The sequence below is a fragment of the Mustelus asterias genome, chromosome 9, assembly GCF_964213995.1.
Source record: "Mustelus asterias chromosome 9, sMusAst1.hap1.1, whole genome shotgun sequence".
NCBI lineage: Eukaryota > Metazoa > Chordata > Chondrichthyes > Carcharhiniformes > Triakidae > Mustelus > Mustelus asterias.
Window position 1 is genome coordinate 5,136,793 of NC_135809.1, and position 16,568 is coordinate 5,153,360.

A 16,568-nucleotide genomic window follows, 5' to 3' on the forward strand; every position below is an offset into this window, starting at 1 on the left:
CCTGTATTCAAATCCTCTTGCAATAAAGGCTGACATACCATTAGCCTTCCTAATAGCTTGCTGCATCTGCATGTTAGCCTTGAGTGACTTACTTACAAGAACACCCAGATCCCTTTATACGTCTATACTCTCTAACCTCACCATTTAGGAAATGCGTTGTGTCTCTGTTCCTCCTCCCAATGTGGATTACCTCATATTTTCCCACATTCGTCATGTCCTTGCCCACTCACCAAGCCCATCAGGATCCTCTTGAAGGCACTTTGCATCCTCCTCACTACTCACATTCCCACCTACCTTTGGGTCATCTGCGGAATTGGAAATATTACATTTGGTCCCCACATCCAAATCATGGATATATATTATGAATATGTAAGGCCCGAGTTCTGTTCCCTGTGGTACCCCTCTAGTCACAGCCTGCCTATGCGAGAATGACCCTTTTATTCCTAGTCTCTGTTTTCTGATTGTTAATCCTTAATTCATGCTACTAGATTATCTCCTATCCCATGTGCTTTGATTTTGTTCACCGTGAGGGGGAATTTATCAAGGGCTTTCTCAAAATCCACCAAGCGACATCCACCAAGTCCCCTTTATCAATTCTATTGGTAACATCTTCAAAAAGTTCCAACAGGTTTGCCAAACATGACCGTGTATCCATGCTGACCATGCCAATCAGATCCTTATTATCTAAGTGCACATTTAGCATATCCTTTATAATAGATTTTCCCTATGACTGATGTAAGGCTAGCAGGTCTGTAGTTCCCCATTTTCTCTTCCCTTCTTAAACAGTAAGAGGTCTCACAGCACCAACAGGTTTATCTGGAATCACGACTCACCTGATGAAGGAGCAGCGCTCCAAAAGCTCGTGATTCCAGCTAAACCAGTTGGACTTTAACCTGGTGTTGTGAGACTTCTTACTGTGTCCACCCCAGTCCAACGCCGGCATCTCCACCTCATTCTGAAACAGTGGGGGTGACATTTGCCATCTTCCCATCTGCGGCAACCATTCTAGAAATCATAGGATTTTGGAAGATGAAATTCACCAACGCACCCACTATCTCCAGGGCAACCTCTTTCAAACATGTGTCTTCAAATGCAACAACCACAGCTTCAGTCTGCCCCTTTCTGTTGAAACACAAGTGGATCCCCAGTTAATACTCAACCTGAGTACAATTCAATACTCAATTACTTATATAGTTAACACCCGCACCTTCATTCTCTCCGCACAACAGACTTTAAGGTGATTTCACTCCCCATACAGTAAAACCAGACCTGCTTTCTGTTGATCCCCTCACCCAATGTGCTTCTTTCTTTAGACCCTGATCCAGATGTTACAGGATTCACAGATGGCTACACCGTGCTGTGAGACACTGCTCGAGGTGGTCTCCACTCTCCTCAAGGCTAAGAATGTTACTCTGCCGAAAGCACTGATCAAAGAAGCTTCCAGAAAGGTAATCGATTTGTTTCTCATTTACTTCACAAAATACTAAAAGCTTGTTATAATTGCAATACATTCTGCCAGTGGAGTCATTTCGAGGTCTACAGGCCATTGACTGTTCTTCAGTTTTTTAAGCAGGACTCGTAAACACCTTTTGTTGTATGAGAACTCTGCATTGATTATGCTGCTTTGCATCAACTTCAAGCGTGACACCAAAAAGATGATATTATTGAAAGCGCCAAGGACCCGGGTTCAATTCCTGGCTTGGGTCACTGCCTGTGTGAAGTTTGCATGTTCTCCCTGTGTCTGCGTGTGCCTTGGTTTCCTCCCACAGTCCAAAGATGTGCGGGTTAGGTGGATTGGCCATACTAAATTGACCCTAGTGTCAGGGGGATTAACAGGGCAAATCTGTGGGGTTATGGGAAGAGGGTCTGGGTGGGATTGTGGTCGGTGCAGACTCGATGGGCCGAATGGCCGCCTCCTGCACAGTTGGGATTTCATGATTCCAAATGAGCCAACTCGGCCCTGAACTCGACTGATTATCTTAAATTGGATGTTACTGTAGCTTTAACGCACTTGGGATTGTTCAACAAGTGCTGCCTAATTGTGGAATCATATATAACAATTATCAACGAACGTGCACTCTTTTCTCCTGCGGTATATGTTGTTGTGATCATTTGAAATTTGGTATTCTTGTATTTGTCGTTCCTGACGAATGCAGGACTAAAAGCTTCAGCAGCATGTCTCTTCAATTATTGTACAGCAAAAGAAAACAGCAGATTGTCTTCATGAAATGTGCATCTCTGCAGCTGTTCATTTGGAAAAATCTTTGGAAGTGGTGTCCCTGGCAAGGCCAACATTTATTGTGCATCCCTAGTTGCCACTTGAGAAGGTGGGGGTGAGCTGCCTTCTTGAACCGTTGTAGTCTCTGAGCTAAGGACACTCTGCCGGGGCTGTTAGGGAGTGAATTCCACGGTTCTGACCCAGCGGCGTCGAACAAATGGTTGAGACGTGTCCAGCTTGAGATGATGTATGAGGGAATGTTGTGAGGTGATGGTGTTTCTGTGCACCTGCTGCTCTCTCTCTCTGGGTAGTGTGGTCACTGGTTTGGGAGCTGCTGAAGCAAAGAAGCAGCACTGTGTTTCGGGTATAGCCCTCGCTCTCCTCCTCCATACACTCCGCGTGTCTCATAGAAAATAATGCAACCACACAGTGCAGCAGGAGGCCGTTTGACCCATCAAGCCGATGCTGGCTCTTAGCGCTATTTGATTAGTCTCACTCTCTGTCTCCATTGATTTTTCTGTCTGAGGTATTTAACCAATCTCACAGAACTGAAGCTATTTATCCCCGAACCATTCTGGCAAACCTTCTCCGCATTCTTTCCAAGCACTTTGCATCCTTCCTAAAGTGTGGTGTCCAGTGTGGGCACGGTGGCACAGTGGTTACCACTGCTGCCTCACAGTGCCAGGGTCCCCGGTTCAACTCTGGCCTCGGGTCACTGTCTGTGCAGAGTCTGCACATTCTCTCCCTGTCTGCGTGGGTTTCCTCCGGGAGCTCTGGTTTCCTCCCAAGGTCCAAAGATGTGCGGGTTAGGTTGATTGGCCGTGCTAAATTGACCCTTAGTGTCAGGGGGATTAGCAGGGGAAATACGTGAGGTTATGAGAGTAGGACCTGGGGGGGGATTGTGGTTGGTACAGACTTGATGGGCTGAATGGCCTCCTTCTGCACTGTAGGGATTATACGACTTGGGCACACTACCCCAGTTGATGCCTAATCAGTATTGTCTAACATCCTAAACAGTTCTGCCAAGATGCATCTTTAGCATCTTCCAGAATGGGTGATTTATTCTCGCTCTGCTCCCTGAGATACGGTAGCACGTTTCTAACCCCGCCCAACTTCACCCCCACCTTTCCGTAGCTTTGGAATGGTGAAAATAACAAGTTGCCACCGTTAACCGATGGTCAAAGCCTATGGCTGATGATGATGGAGATATTTGCACAACTTGTGACTTCTTGTTAAAAGGTAAAGAGATTTAAAGTTAATTGTCTTTTTTGCAGGTTTTCAGCAGTGGGTTTGAGAGAGCATTGATTCTGGAGTTCTCCGTGGAGATGTTTACCATGGACCAGTTTGAGCAGGTACTTTTGAAACACGTAACTTGTGCTGTAGCAAGCTTTCAGATTGTACATTGGGAAAGTGGATTGTTGTATTCAAATTCAGGAATCTGTCCCATTCGTTCCTGCTAAATCGGATTACTGATCAAGGATCTAATACAATAAAATCTGTATTGGTGGATCCTCCCAGAAACTTGCAAAGATTGGATACTTATTGGGAGACTCTAAGTTGCTCGGTACAATTAACACGGGCGGCACGGTGGTCAGCACTGCTGCCTCACAGCGCCAGGGACCCAGGTTCAATTCTGGCCTCGGGTGACTGACAGTAGAATTTGCATGTTCTCCCCTTAGTGTCCCAAGATGTGTAAGCTAGCGGATTAGTAGGGTAAAAACGTGGGGCTACGGGAATGGCGTCTGGGTAGGATGCTCTTTCAGAATCGGTGCAAACTCGATGGGCCAAATAGCCTCCTCTGCACTGTAGGATTCTGATTCTGTGATACAAGAGGCTTCTGAAAACGCAGGCTCTTGCAAAGTACAAACTGTCCTTCCATGCGCCACGTCCCTTTGTAACTTGAAAGCAGAGAAAATTACAGCACAGGAACAGGCCCTTCGGCCCTCCAAGCCTGCACCGACCATGCTGCCTGAATGAACTGAAACCCCCTACCCTTCCGGGGACCATATCCCTCTATTCCCATCCTATTCACGTGTTTGTCAAGATGCCCCTTAAAACTCACTATCGTATCTGTTTCCACTACCTCCCCCGGCAGCGAGTTCCAGGCACCCACCACCCTCTGTGCACTTGATGACCACGTTAGTATTGGTTATTATCGGTGCAGACTCGATGGGCCGAAGGGCCCTTTCTGTGCTGTCTGACTCTGGCAGCAAGCAGTGATGTTCACCTTTGACTTTTGTGCACATTCTCACTTTATCCTTTTTCAACGAAAGGAAAGCAGTGGTTTTTAAAGTTTGTTTAAGCTCAAGAGAAAGGTGCTTGGAAAATTGTAGACTCTGAAAAGAGGAAACCCCACGGACAAACTTGTTCATTGTTATTATTTACAGCTGCTTCTGCCGAGCTTGCTGCAGTACGTGGAGGAATGCTTTGCGATTGCTGAACTATCCGCCAGGGAGGAAATGCTGGGACTCCTGGTGAAACTGATTCTGGCCAAGGCTGAGCCCCCGACCATTGGATCGATGGCGTTCGAAAAATACCCTCTTCACTTCACGGGACAGGGGCAAGTGTGAGTACAGTGATCGCACGGCTTGTGGTGATGCACCTCATTGAAGTGTGCAGGTGTGCTAACCCAGGGACATAGACAGCTCTATAACCTCAGAAAATTCAAATTCTTTTGCATTAATTCTACAATCATGAACCTCTTCGATATGGCTGTAGTTCAGAGCGCGTGTCTCCCCTGGCACTCTTGTCTGAGGGAAGTAGGTTCTTTAAGGGCACAGAGGTTATTGAATCGGGCAGGAAGGACATTTGATAAACGTGTCTTTCTTGATGAAATCTGCTCTTGAAGAACTTTGACGAGAGTAAAGAGGGTCAGGAGCAGTGAGTATCACCACTTGTCTCAGTATTGCTGGTTGCGTTCAGGGAAAAGACTGCAATCCCTCAGATGCAGGACAAATCATTTCCTGAACTCGTTTGTACTCTTCTCGATAAGAACATTTACCAGGAGTTCAATGTATGCACGAGGGTATGTACTCATTGTGTGACTTCCTGACTGAATCATAGAATCAGTGAATCCCTACAGGGAAAGAAGGAGGCCTTTCAGCCCATCGAGTCTGCACCGATGACAATTCCACCCATAACCCCACGTATTTACCCTGCTAATCCCCCTGACACTAAGGGACAATTTAGCACGGCCAGTCCACCTAACCCGCACATCTTTGGACTGTGGGAGGAAACCGGAGCACCCGGAGCAAGCCCCCGCAGAAATGGGGAGAATGTGCAAACTCCACACAGACAGTGACCCAAGGCTGGAATTGAACCTGGGTCCCTGGCGTTGTGAGGCAGCAGTGCTAACCACTGTGCCACCGTGCCGCCCACCGACTCAGTAGATAAATGCATTGGAATAGTTTATAATATACTTTAATTAAAGTTGGACCCCTGTAATAGGGTTGATATTTAGTTATATGTAATTTTTGAAGGAGTGGGTTTCTTCCGGGTGCTCCGGTTTCCTCCCACATTCCAAAGATGTGCGGGTTAGGTTGATTGGCCATACTAAATTGCCCCTTAGTGTCAGGGGGACTAACAGGGTAAATACGTGGGGTTACGGGAATAAGGCCTGGGTGGGATTGTGGTTGGTGCAGACTCGATGGGCCAAATGGCCTCCTTTTGCACTGCAGGGATTCTAATTCTCTGCCCCAGAGGCTGTGGAAGCTCCGTCACTGAGTGTGTTTAAAGCAGAGACTGAGAGATTGCTGATTCACAATAATGTTAATTATGGGGATAGTAAAAGGCATTGAAGTGTCCAATCAGCCATGATTGTACTGAATGATGGAACAGGCTCGACGGGCTGAATGGCCTCCTCCTGTTCCTATATTCCTAAAGTGAAACTGAATTGAAGAGATTGGCAGCTTCCAACTGCTTATTGAATCATCAGAAGTCTGACATTAAAAGGAGAAAATGCCGGAAATACTCAGCAGGTCTGGCAGCATTTGCGGGCAGAGAAAAAGAGTGAATGTTTCTGGTCGATGATCGTTCATCTGCATCGCCACAGGTCCTGCCAAACCCACTGAGCATTTTCTGTTTTCAGTTCTGAGATCTCATCATGTGGCACGGTGTCGATCTTCACCTGATTATGTCCCTGGGAAATACTTTGGGATGTTCTATTATGTTGGAGGTTGCAGGGTGATGTTGGGAGTGGAAATTGAGTGAAAGGGAAAGCCAAGGTCAGTGGTCCCTGGAATCCACCACACAGTGGATGAAATTGCCGAGTTAATGTTCCACCGCTGTTAGGTGCTGAGTTCCTGAGAACCCACTGATCTCCATTCACCCTGAAAATAATGGATTAATCTCGCAGCGGGGGTTTGTGTAACTCTGCGATGTTGTCTATAATCCTGGCCTACGTGGAAGTCTGATCCAAAGCTTGAACTGCTAAGTTCTTATCGTGTTTCAGTCCCTTCGAGCAGCATTGATCTGTGTGTGAAACAACACTAACTCAATCTTCAAACGGACCTGGCACCAGGTTTGAACGGTTAATTGAGAAACTGAACAAACTCTTCAGAAACCGATTTGCGTGCTGCATTCCGATCTTGAGGCTGAGCAGTTAAGTGGCAAATGAAGTTTCAGCACAGATAACTGTGAGGTGGCACACTCGGATAGGACAAGTGGAAACATTCCTCGGATAATATAACTGAGTGGGGTAAAAGATCAAAGGGATCCAAAGATGTGCGGGTTAGGTTGATTGGCCGTGCTAAAATGACCTTCGCGTCAGGAGGATTAGCAAGGTAAATGTGTGGGGTTACAGGAATAGGGCCTGGGTGGGATTGTGGTCGGTACAGACTCGATGGGCCAAATGGCCTCCTCCTGTACTGTAGTGATTCTATGATCCAGGGAGTAGGGGGACAGATCATTAAAAGCAGCATGGTATGTTAGCCAAACAATTAAACATACCAGTAAAGCACTGGGATTTATTACTGGGGTGTAGAATTGAAAAGTGCTGAAGTTATGTTAAACTTGACCTTACTCATGCTATTCTCATAAGTACTGTGCACAATTCTGCCCACTCTATAGTAGCACAGGAACAGGTATAGAAAAGCTTTACAGGATTGGTGTCACAATGGTTATCACCGCTGCCTCTCAGCTCCAGGGACCTGGGTTCAATTCCGGCCTTAGGTCACTGTCTGTGCAGAATCTGCATGTTCTTCCCGTTTCTGTGTGGGTTTCCTCCGGGTGCTCCAGTTTCCCCCAACAGTCCAAAGATGTGCAGGTAAAGTTGATTGGCCATGCTAAATTGCCCCTTAGTGTCTGAAGATGTGTAGGTTAGATGGGATTAGCTATGCTGAATGTGTGGGTTACAGGGATAGGGCGAGGGGTTGGGCCTGGGTAACATGTTCTGTTGGAGAGTCGGTGCAGAGTCAGTGGGCCAAATGGCCTCTTCTGCACTGTAGGGATTCTATGATGATTCCATGAAAGATTGCAGCTTTGGGATAGATTGGATGAGTTTGGGATTTTACTTTCATAGAATCATAGAATCCCTACAGCGCAGGAGGAAGCCATTCGGCCCATCGAGTCTGCACTGGCCACAATCCCACCCGGGCCCTGTCCCCATAACCCCATGCATTTTACCCTAGCTCGTCCCCCTGACACTGAGGGACAATTTAGCATGACCAATCAACCTGACCTACACATTTTTGGACTGTGGGAGGAAAGAGGAGGACCCGGAGGAAACCCACGCTGACATGTGGAGAACGTACAGATTCTGCACAGACAGTGACCCAAGCCAGGAATCGAACCCGGGTCCCTGGAGCTGTGAGGCAGCAGTGCTAACGACTGTGCCACCCCAATTGGCTCGAAACATTGAACCAGACCTGCCAAGTATTTCCGACACACTCAGTTTCGTATTTCCAGCATCTGCAGTGTTTTGTGGAGAGAGTATTTCTGTTTGTGGAAAGAAGAGTTTAGAAGAGTGAGAGAGGATCTCATAGAAACTGATAAAATTCTAACAGGGTTCGACAGGGTAGATTCAGAAAGAATGTTCCCAATGGTGGGGGAGTCCAGAACGAGGGGTCATAGTCTGAGGATAAGGGATAACTGAGGTGAGGAGAAACTTCTTCACCCAGAGGGTGGTGAATGTGTGGAATTCACTCCCTCAGAAAGTAGTTGAGGCCAAAACGTTGTCTGATTTCAAGAAGAAATTAGATACAGCTCTTGGGGCTAAAGGGATCGAGGGATATGGGGGGAAGGGGGGGGGATCAGGATATTGAATTCGATGATCAGCCATGATCAAAATGAATGGCGGAGCAGGAGCGAAGGGCCGAATGGCCTCCTCCTGCTTCTAGTTTCTATGTTAATCCAAAACTAGCAACCAGAGAGTCAGTAATAAATCCTAAATAAATGAATAAATCTAAAACTATTGGCCAGAGAATGGGTAATAAATCCAGCAGGAAGATAAGGATTTGGTTTTGCCCAGAGGGTGGTTAGAATGTGGAACTCACGACCGCAGCGAATGGTTGAGGTGGATAGCTTTGATCAAAAGGAAACTAGCTGAGTGCAGGAGAGAAAAGGGAAGAGAAAGATGAGCTTGAAAGGCTGAGGTTAGGTGGATGGATTGGGAGGAGACTTGTGTGGAGGGAAATCAGCACAGTCTAGATGGGCCAAACAGCCTCTTTCTGTGCTGCTTATTCTGTGCAATGAATAATTTAGAGTAAGCTGAGCATTGGTGCATTTGTGTCCTGCGTGTTAATCGAATAAATACATTCTAAACATCCTCCAGTTCCTATTCGGGTGATGCAAAGGATTCCAATGGTGCGAAGGATGGAGGTCCAGTTACTATGGTTTTGGATTTTATCCTGTCGATGCTCCACCTGCCCGAAGACGGAAGGATTCTGGATCTTGCAGATAGCTGGGCTGCCCTCGTCGTCCTCCCTCACATCAGGTGAGAAAAACATCTTGGGCTCTCCGAGCTTCGCAATCAAAGGGTAAGCTTTGAAGTATTGGATCTTCACCAACTCAATGGGCCGACTGGTTACTCTCTGTCTTAACTTCCCAGTCTGCATTTGAGTTAGGTTGTGCCAAGTGGGGACACCGGGCCACCCATATGATTTGATTTGATTTATTATTGTCACATGTATTGGGGTACAGTGAAAAGTATTGTTTCTTGCGTACTATACAGACAAAGCATACTGTTCATAGAGAAGGAAAGGAGAGGGTGCAGAATGTAGTGTTACAGTCAAAGCTAGGGTGTAGAGAAAGATCAACTTAATGTGAGGTAGGTCCATTCAAAAGTCTGACGGCAGCAGGGAAGAAGCTGTTCTTGAGTCGGTTGGTACGTGACCTCAGACTTTTGCATCTTTTTCCCGATGGAAGAAGGTGGAAGAGAGAATGTCCGGGGTGCGTGGGGTCCTTAATTATGCTGGCTGCTTTTCCGTGCCACCCTGGGAGAGGGGACAGAGAGGAGAAACAGGAAAAGGTCACAGTTCAGTTGACAGAGCAAGAAGCGGAGAAACCATATTCAAGCAGCACAATGGTTGGCACTGCCGCCTCAGTGCCAGGGACCCGGGTTCAATTCCGGCCTCAGGTCACTGTCCGTGTGGAGTCTGCACATTCTCCCCGTGTCTGCGTGGGTTTCCTCCGGGTGCTCCGGTTTCCTCCCACAGTCCGAAAGATGTGCTGGTTAGGGTGCATTGGTCGTGCTAAATTCTCCCTCAGTGTACCCGAACAGGCGCCAGAGTGTGGCGACGAGGGGATTTTCACAGTAACTTCATTGCAGTGTTAATGTAAGCCTACTTGTGACACGAATAAATAAAAAAAGCAAGAATATTGATGCAAGGAGTGGACTTCAGGTGGAGAAGGCTGCCAAAGTTGGGTGACTTAGTGCCATTGGGGCAACAGTACCCCTTTGGAGCAGTAGCGTTCTGTTCAGTGTGGTCAGGGAGCTGACGTTGTGCTGGTGAGTTGACGTTTGAGTGCAGACTTGGGACTCCAGGGGAACGGAATGTTGGGAGAAGGGATTGGAACCCTGTGAGGTGGGCCTTTGATGATGTCTCCAAGATGGAGCAACTTTCTGAGAAAATTTCCAGGTTAGATCATAGAAGCTGAAGACTCAAATCCCTTGAGGCCGGGCGGAGTGTGGGTGGGGCCGGGCGGGGTGTGGGTGGGGCCGGGCGGGGTGTGGGTGGGGCCGGGGCATGGGCGGGGCCGGAGCGTGGGCGCCAGGCGGAGCGTGGGCGGGGGGCCGGGCGGGGAGCGGGCGTGGGGCTGGGCGGGGGGCAGGGCTGATCATGGACGCACACAACCCCTTGAGGGGGGTAATGGTATAGAGCCCAGGGGTGGGGGGTTATGTGGCTAATCCAGTTGTGCCGTGAAGTCTACAACTTGCAGCATTCTCTTGCAGCGTCAGTGGGGTGTTTCCTCAGTTTCACTGTTTTTTTTCATGTCTCCTGGTGATTTATTTCAGCAACGTTTACTGTCCCGATTCTTCCTGCAGGCCAATGAAAACAGAAGAAGTGTTGGTGTCCGTTCAGTCATTTCTTAATTGGTTACTAACTGCCCTTGAAGACGGTGATTCCATTAACCAAGGTCAGTGGCTTCCTGTTCCAGGGAAAGGAGTTTCGGGTGATTCTGATTAACCATTGCTGTGCCAAAACATCTCATTGGCTGTAAAATACTTTGGGAAGTCCTGAGGTTTTCAAAGTTGCTGTATAATTCTAAGATCCCTCTGTTTCTCTCTTTCACTTGGGGCCCCCCCCCGACGCACCCCCCCTTCCCCCCCAACGCACTCCCCCCTTCCCCCCCCAACGCACTCCCCCTTCCCCCACAACGCACTCCCCCCTTCCGCCCCGACGCACTCCCCCCTTCCCCCCCAACGCACTCCCCCCTTCCCCTCCAACGCACTCCCCCCTTCCCCCAACGCACTCCCCCCTTCCCCCCCCCAACGCACTCCCCCCTTCCCCCCCAACGCACTCCCCCCTTCCCCCCCAACGCACTCCCCCCTTCCCCCCCCAACGCACTCCCCCCTTCCCCCCCCAACGCACTCCCCCCTTCCCCCCCCAACGCACTCCCCCCTTCCCCCCCAACGCACTCCCCCCTTCCCCCCCAACGCACTCCCCCCTTCCCCCCCAACGCACTCCCCCCTTCCCCCCCAACGCACTCCCCCCCTTCCCCCCCCAACCTCCCCCCCCTTCCCCCCCAACGCACTCCCCCCTTCCCCCCCAACGCACTCCCCCCTTCCCCCCCAACGCACTCCCCCCTTCCCCCCCAACGCACTCCCCCCTTCCCCCAACGCACTCCCCCCTTCCCCCCAACGCACTCCCCCCCTCCTCCCCCCAACGCACTCCCCCCTTCCCCCCCAACGCACTCCCCCCTTCCCCCCCAACGCACTCCCCCCTTCCCCCCCAACGCACTCCCCCTCTCCCACCCGCACTCCCCCCTTCCCCCCCAACGCACTCCCCCCTTCCCCCCCAACGCACTCCCCCCTTCCCCCCCAACGCACTCCCCCCTTCCCCCCCAACGCACTCCCCCCTTCCCCCCCCAACGCACTCCCCCCTTCCCCCCAACGCCACTCCCCCCTTCCCCCCAACGCGCTACCCCCTTCCCCCCCAACGCACTCCCCCCTTCCCCCCAACGCACTCCCCCCTTCCCCCCCAACGCACTCCCCTCCTTCCCCCCAACGCGCTCCCCCCTTCCCCCCAACGCACTCCCCCCTTCCCCCCCAACGCACTCCCCCTTCCCCCCCAACGCACTCCCCCCTTCCCCCCCAACGCACTCCCCCCTTCCCCCCCAACGCACTCCCCCCTTCCCCCCCCAACGCACTCCCCCCTTCCCCCCCAACGCACTCCCCCCTTCCCCCCCAACGCACTCCCCCCTTCCCCCCCAACGCACTCCCCCCTTCCCCCCAACGCACTCCCCCCTTCCCCCCCAACGCACTCCCCCCTTCCCCCCCCAACGCACTCCCCCCTTCCCCCCCAACGCACTCCCCCCTTCCCCCCCAACGCACTCCCCCCTTCCCCCCCAACGCACTCCCCCCTTCCCCCCAACGCACTCCCCCCTTCCCCCCCAACGCACTCCCCCCTTCCCCCCCAACGCACTCCCCCCTTCCCCCCCAACGCACTCCCCCCTTCCCCCCCAACGCACTCCCCCCTTCCCCCCCAACGCACTCCCCCCTTCCCCCCCAACGCACTCCCCCCTTCCCCCCCAACGCACTCCCCCCTTCCCCCCCCAACGCACTCCCCCCTTCCCCCCCAACGCACTCCCCCCTTCCCCCCCAACGCACTCCCCCCTTCCCCCCCAACGCACTCCCCCTTCCCCCCCAACGCACTCCCCCCTTCCCCCCCAACGCACTCCCCCCTTCCCCCCCAACGCACTCCCCCCTTCCCCCCCAACGCACTCCCCCCTTCCCCCCCAACGCACTCCCCCCTTCCCCCCCAACGCACTCCCCCCTTCCCCCCCCAACGCACTCCCCCCTTCCCCCCCAACGCACTCCCCCCTTCCCCCCAACGCACTCCCCCCTTCCCCCCCAACGCACTCCCCCCTTCCCCCCAACGCACTCCCCCCTTCCCCCCCAACGCACTCCCCCCTTCCCCCCAACGCACTCCCCCCTTCCCCCCCAACGCACTCCCCCCTTCCCCCCCAACGCACTCCCCCCTTCCCCCCCAACGCACTCCCCCCTTCCCCCCCAACGCACTCCCCCCTTCCCCCCCAACGCACTCCCCCCTTCCCCCCCAACGCACTCCCCCCTTCCCCCCCAACGCACTCCCCCCTTCCCCCCCAACGCACTCCCCCCTTCCCCCCCAACGCACTCCCCCCTTCCCCCCCAACGCACTCCCCCCTTCCCCCCCAACGCACTCCCCCCTTCCCCCCCAACGCACTCCCCCCTTCCCCCCCAACGCACTCCCCCCTTCCCCCCCAACGCACTCCCCCTTCCCCCCCAACGCACTCCCCCCTTCCCCCCCAACGCACTCCCCCCTTCCCCCCCAACGCACTCCCCCCTTCCCCCCCAACGCACTCCCCCTTCCCCCCCAACGCACTCCCCCCTTCCCCCCAACGCACTCCCCCCTTCCCCCCCAACGCACTCCCCCCTTCCCCCCCAACGCACTCCCCCCTTCCCCCCCAACGCACTCCCCCCTTCCCCCCCAACGCACTCCCCCCTTCCCCCCCAACGCACTCCCCCCTTCCCCCCCAACGCACTCCCCCCTTCCCCCCAACGCACTCCCCCCTTCCCCCCCAACGCATCCCCCTTCCCCCCCAACGCACTCCCCCCCTTCCCCCCAACGCACTCCCCCCTTCCCCCCCAACGCACTCCCCCCTTCCCCCCCAACGCACTCCCCCCCTTCCCCCCCAACGCACTCCCCCCTTCCCCCCCAACGCACTCCCCCCTTCCCCCCCAACGCACTCCCCCCTTCCCCCCCAACGCACTCCCCCCTTCCCCCCCAACGCACTCCCCCCTTCCCCCCCAACGCACTCCCCCCTTCCCCCCAACGCACTCCCCCCTTCCCCCCCAACGCACTCCCCCCTTCCCCCCCAACGCACTCCCCCCTTCCCCCCCAACGCACTCCCCCCTTCCCCCCCAACGCACTCCCCCCTTCCCCCCCAACGCACTCCCCCCTTCCCCCCAACGCACTCCCCCCTTCCCCCCCAACGCACTCCCCCCTTCCCCCCCAACGCACTCCCCCCTTCCCCCCCAACGCACTCCCCCCTTCCCCCCCAACGCACTCCCCCCTTCCCCCCCAACGCACTCCCCCCTTCCCCCCCAACGCACTCCCCCCTTCCCCCCCAACGCACTCCCCCCTTCCCCCCCAACGCACTCCCCCTTCCCCCCCAACGCACTCCCCCCTTCCCCCCCAACGCACTCCCCCCTCCCCCCCAACGCACTCCCCCCCTTCCCCCCACTCCCCCAACGCACTCCCCCCCTTCCCCCCCAACGCACTCCCCCCTTCCCCCCCAACGCACTCCCCCCCTTCCCCCCCAACGCACTCCCCCCTTCCCCCCCAACGCACTCCCCCCTTCCCCCCAACGCACTCCCCCCTTCCCCCCCAACGCACTCCCCCCCTTCCCCCCAACGCACTCCCCCCTTCCCCCCCAACGCACTCCCCCCTTCCCCCCCAACGCACTCCCCCCTTCCCCCCCAACGCACTCCCCCTTCCCCCCCAACGCACTCCCCCCTTCCCCCCCAACGCACTCCCCCCTTCCCCCCCAACGCACTCCCCCCTTCCCCCCCAACGCACTCCCCCCTTCCCCCCAACGCACTCCCCCCTTCCCCCCCAACGCACTCCCCCCTTCCCCCCCAACGCACTCCCCCCTTCCCCCCCAACGCACTCCCCCCTTCCCCCCCAACGCACTCCCCCCTTCCCCCCCAACGCACTCCCCCTTCCCCCCCAACGCACTCCCCCCTTCCCCCCAACGCACTCCCCCCTTCCCCCCCAACGCACTCCCCCCTTCCCCCCCAACGCACTCCCCCCTTCCCCCCCAACGCACTCCCCCCTTCCCCCCCAACGCACCTCCCCCCTTCCCCCCCAACACTCCCCCCTTCCCCCCCAACGCACTCCCCCCTTCCCCCCCAACGCACTCCCCCCTCCCCCCCAACGCACTCCCCCCTTCCCCCCCAACGCACTCCCCCCTTCCCCCCCAACGCACTCCCCCCTTCCCCCCAACGCACTCCCCCTTTCCCCCCCAACGCACTCCCCCCTTCCCCCCAACGCACTCCCCCCTTCCCCCCAACGCACTCCCCCCTTCCCCCCAACGCACTCCCCCCTTCCCCCCAACGCACTCCCCCCTTCCCCCCCAACGCACTCCCCCCTTCCCCCCCAACGCACTCCCCCCTTCCCCCAACGCACTCCCCCCTTCCCCCCCAACGCACTCCCCCCTTCCCCCCAACGCACTCCCCCCTTCCCCCCCCCAACGCACTCCCCCCTTCCCCCCAACGCACTCCCCCCTTCCCCCCAACGCACTCCCCCTTCCCCCCAACGCACTCCCCCCTTCCCCCCCAACGCACTCCCCCTTCCCCCCCAACGCACTCCCCCCTTCCCCCCAACGCACTCCCCCTTCCCCCCCAACGCACTCCCCCCTTCCCCCCCAACGCACTCCCCCCTTCCCCCCAACGCACTCCCCCCTTCCCCCCCAACGCACTCCCCCCTTCCCCCCCAACGCACTCCCCCCTTCCCCCCCAACGCACTCCCCCCTTCCCCCCCAACGCACTCCCCCCTTCCCCCCAACGCACCCCCCCCTTCCCCCCCAACGCACTCCCCCCTTCCCCCCAACGCACTCCCCCCTTCCCCCCAACGCACTCCCCCCTTCCCCCCCAACGCACTCCCCCCTTTCCCCCCCAACGCACTCCCCCTTCCCCCCAACGCACTCCCCCCTTCCCCCCCAACGCACTCCCCCCCTTCCCCCCAACGCACTCCCCCCTTCCCCCCCCAACGCACTCCCCCCTTCCCCCCCAACGCACTCCCCCCTTCCCCCCCAACGCACTCCCCCCTTCCCCCCCAACGCACTCCCCCCTTCCCCCCCAACGCACTCCCCCCTTCCCCCCCCAACGCACTCCCCCCTTCCCCCCCCCAACGCACTCCCCCCTTCCCCCCCCAACCGCCACCACTCCCCCCTTCCCCCCCAACGCACTCCCCCCTTCCCCCCCAACGCACTCCCCCCTTCCCCCCCAACGCACTCCCCCCTTCCCCCCCCAACGCACTCCCCCCTTCCCCCCCAACGCACTCCCCCTTCCCCCCCAACGCACTCCCCCTTCCCCCCCCAACGCACTCCCCCCTTCCCCCCCCAACGCACTCCCCCTTCCCCCCCCAACGCACTCCCCCCTTCCCCCCCAACGCACTCCCCCCTTCCCCCCCAACGCACTCCCCCCTTCCCCCCCAACGCACTCCCCCCTTCCCCCCCAACGCACTCCCCCTTCCCCCCCAACGCTCTCCCCCCTTCCCCCCCCAACGCTCTCCCCCTTCCCCCCCAACGCACTCCCCCCTTCCCCCCCAACGCACTCCCCCCTTCCCCCCCCAACGCACTCCCCCCTTCCCCCCCAACGCACTCCCCCCTTCCCCCCCCAACGCACTCCCCCCTTCCCCCCCCAACGCACTCCCCCCTTCCCCCCCACGCACTCCCCCCTTCCCCCCCAACGCACTCCCCCCTTCCCCCCCAACGCACTCCCCCTTCCCCCCCAACGCACTCCCCCCTTCCCCTCCCAACGCACTCCCCCCTTCCACCCGGCCTTTACTCGCTTTCTTGTGCTCTTGCTCTCTCTCGGCCGCGCCAAGAAAGTTTGAGGTAGAATGTGAGCGGTGTTAGGAATAGTTATGATGCTGTGATGGGGGACATGCAGTGTGATTCTGGGTGTTACGATGGGGGGACATGCAGT

General features: G+C 56.3%; 1 protein-coding gene across 1 annotated transcript in view; it reads left to right on the top strand.

The window, feature by feature from the left end:
• utp20 (UTP20 small subunit processome component) overlaps positions 1-16,568 on the top strand; it is a 120,594-nt gene that overhangs the window by 15,741 nt on the left and 88,285 nt on the right. The window contains exons 10-14 of the mRNA XM_078221075.1: positions 1,314-1,448; positions 3,493-3,570; positions 4,606-4,784; positions 8,988-9,149; positions 10,701-10,796. Of these exons, the coding sequence (XP_078077201.1) occupies positions 1,314-1,448; positions 3,493-3,570; positions 4,606-4,784; positions 8,988-9,149; positions 10,701-10,796 (650 nt within the window). The remainder of the gene's footprint in view (positions 1-1,313; positions 1,449-3,492; positions 3,571-4,605; positions 4,785-8,987; positions 9,150-10,700; positions 10,797-16,568) is intronic.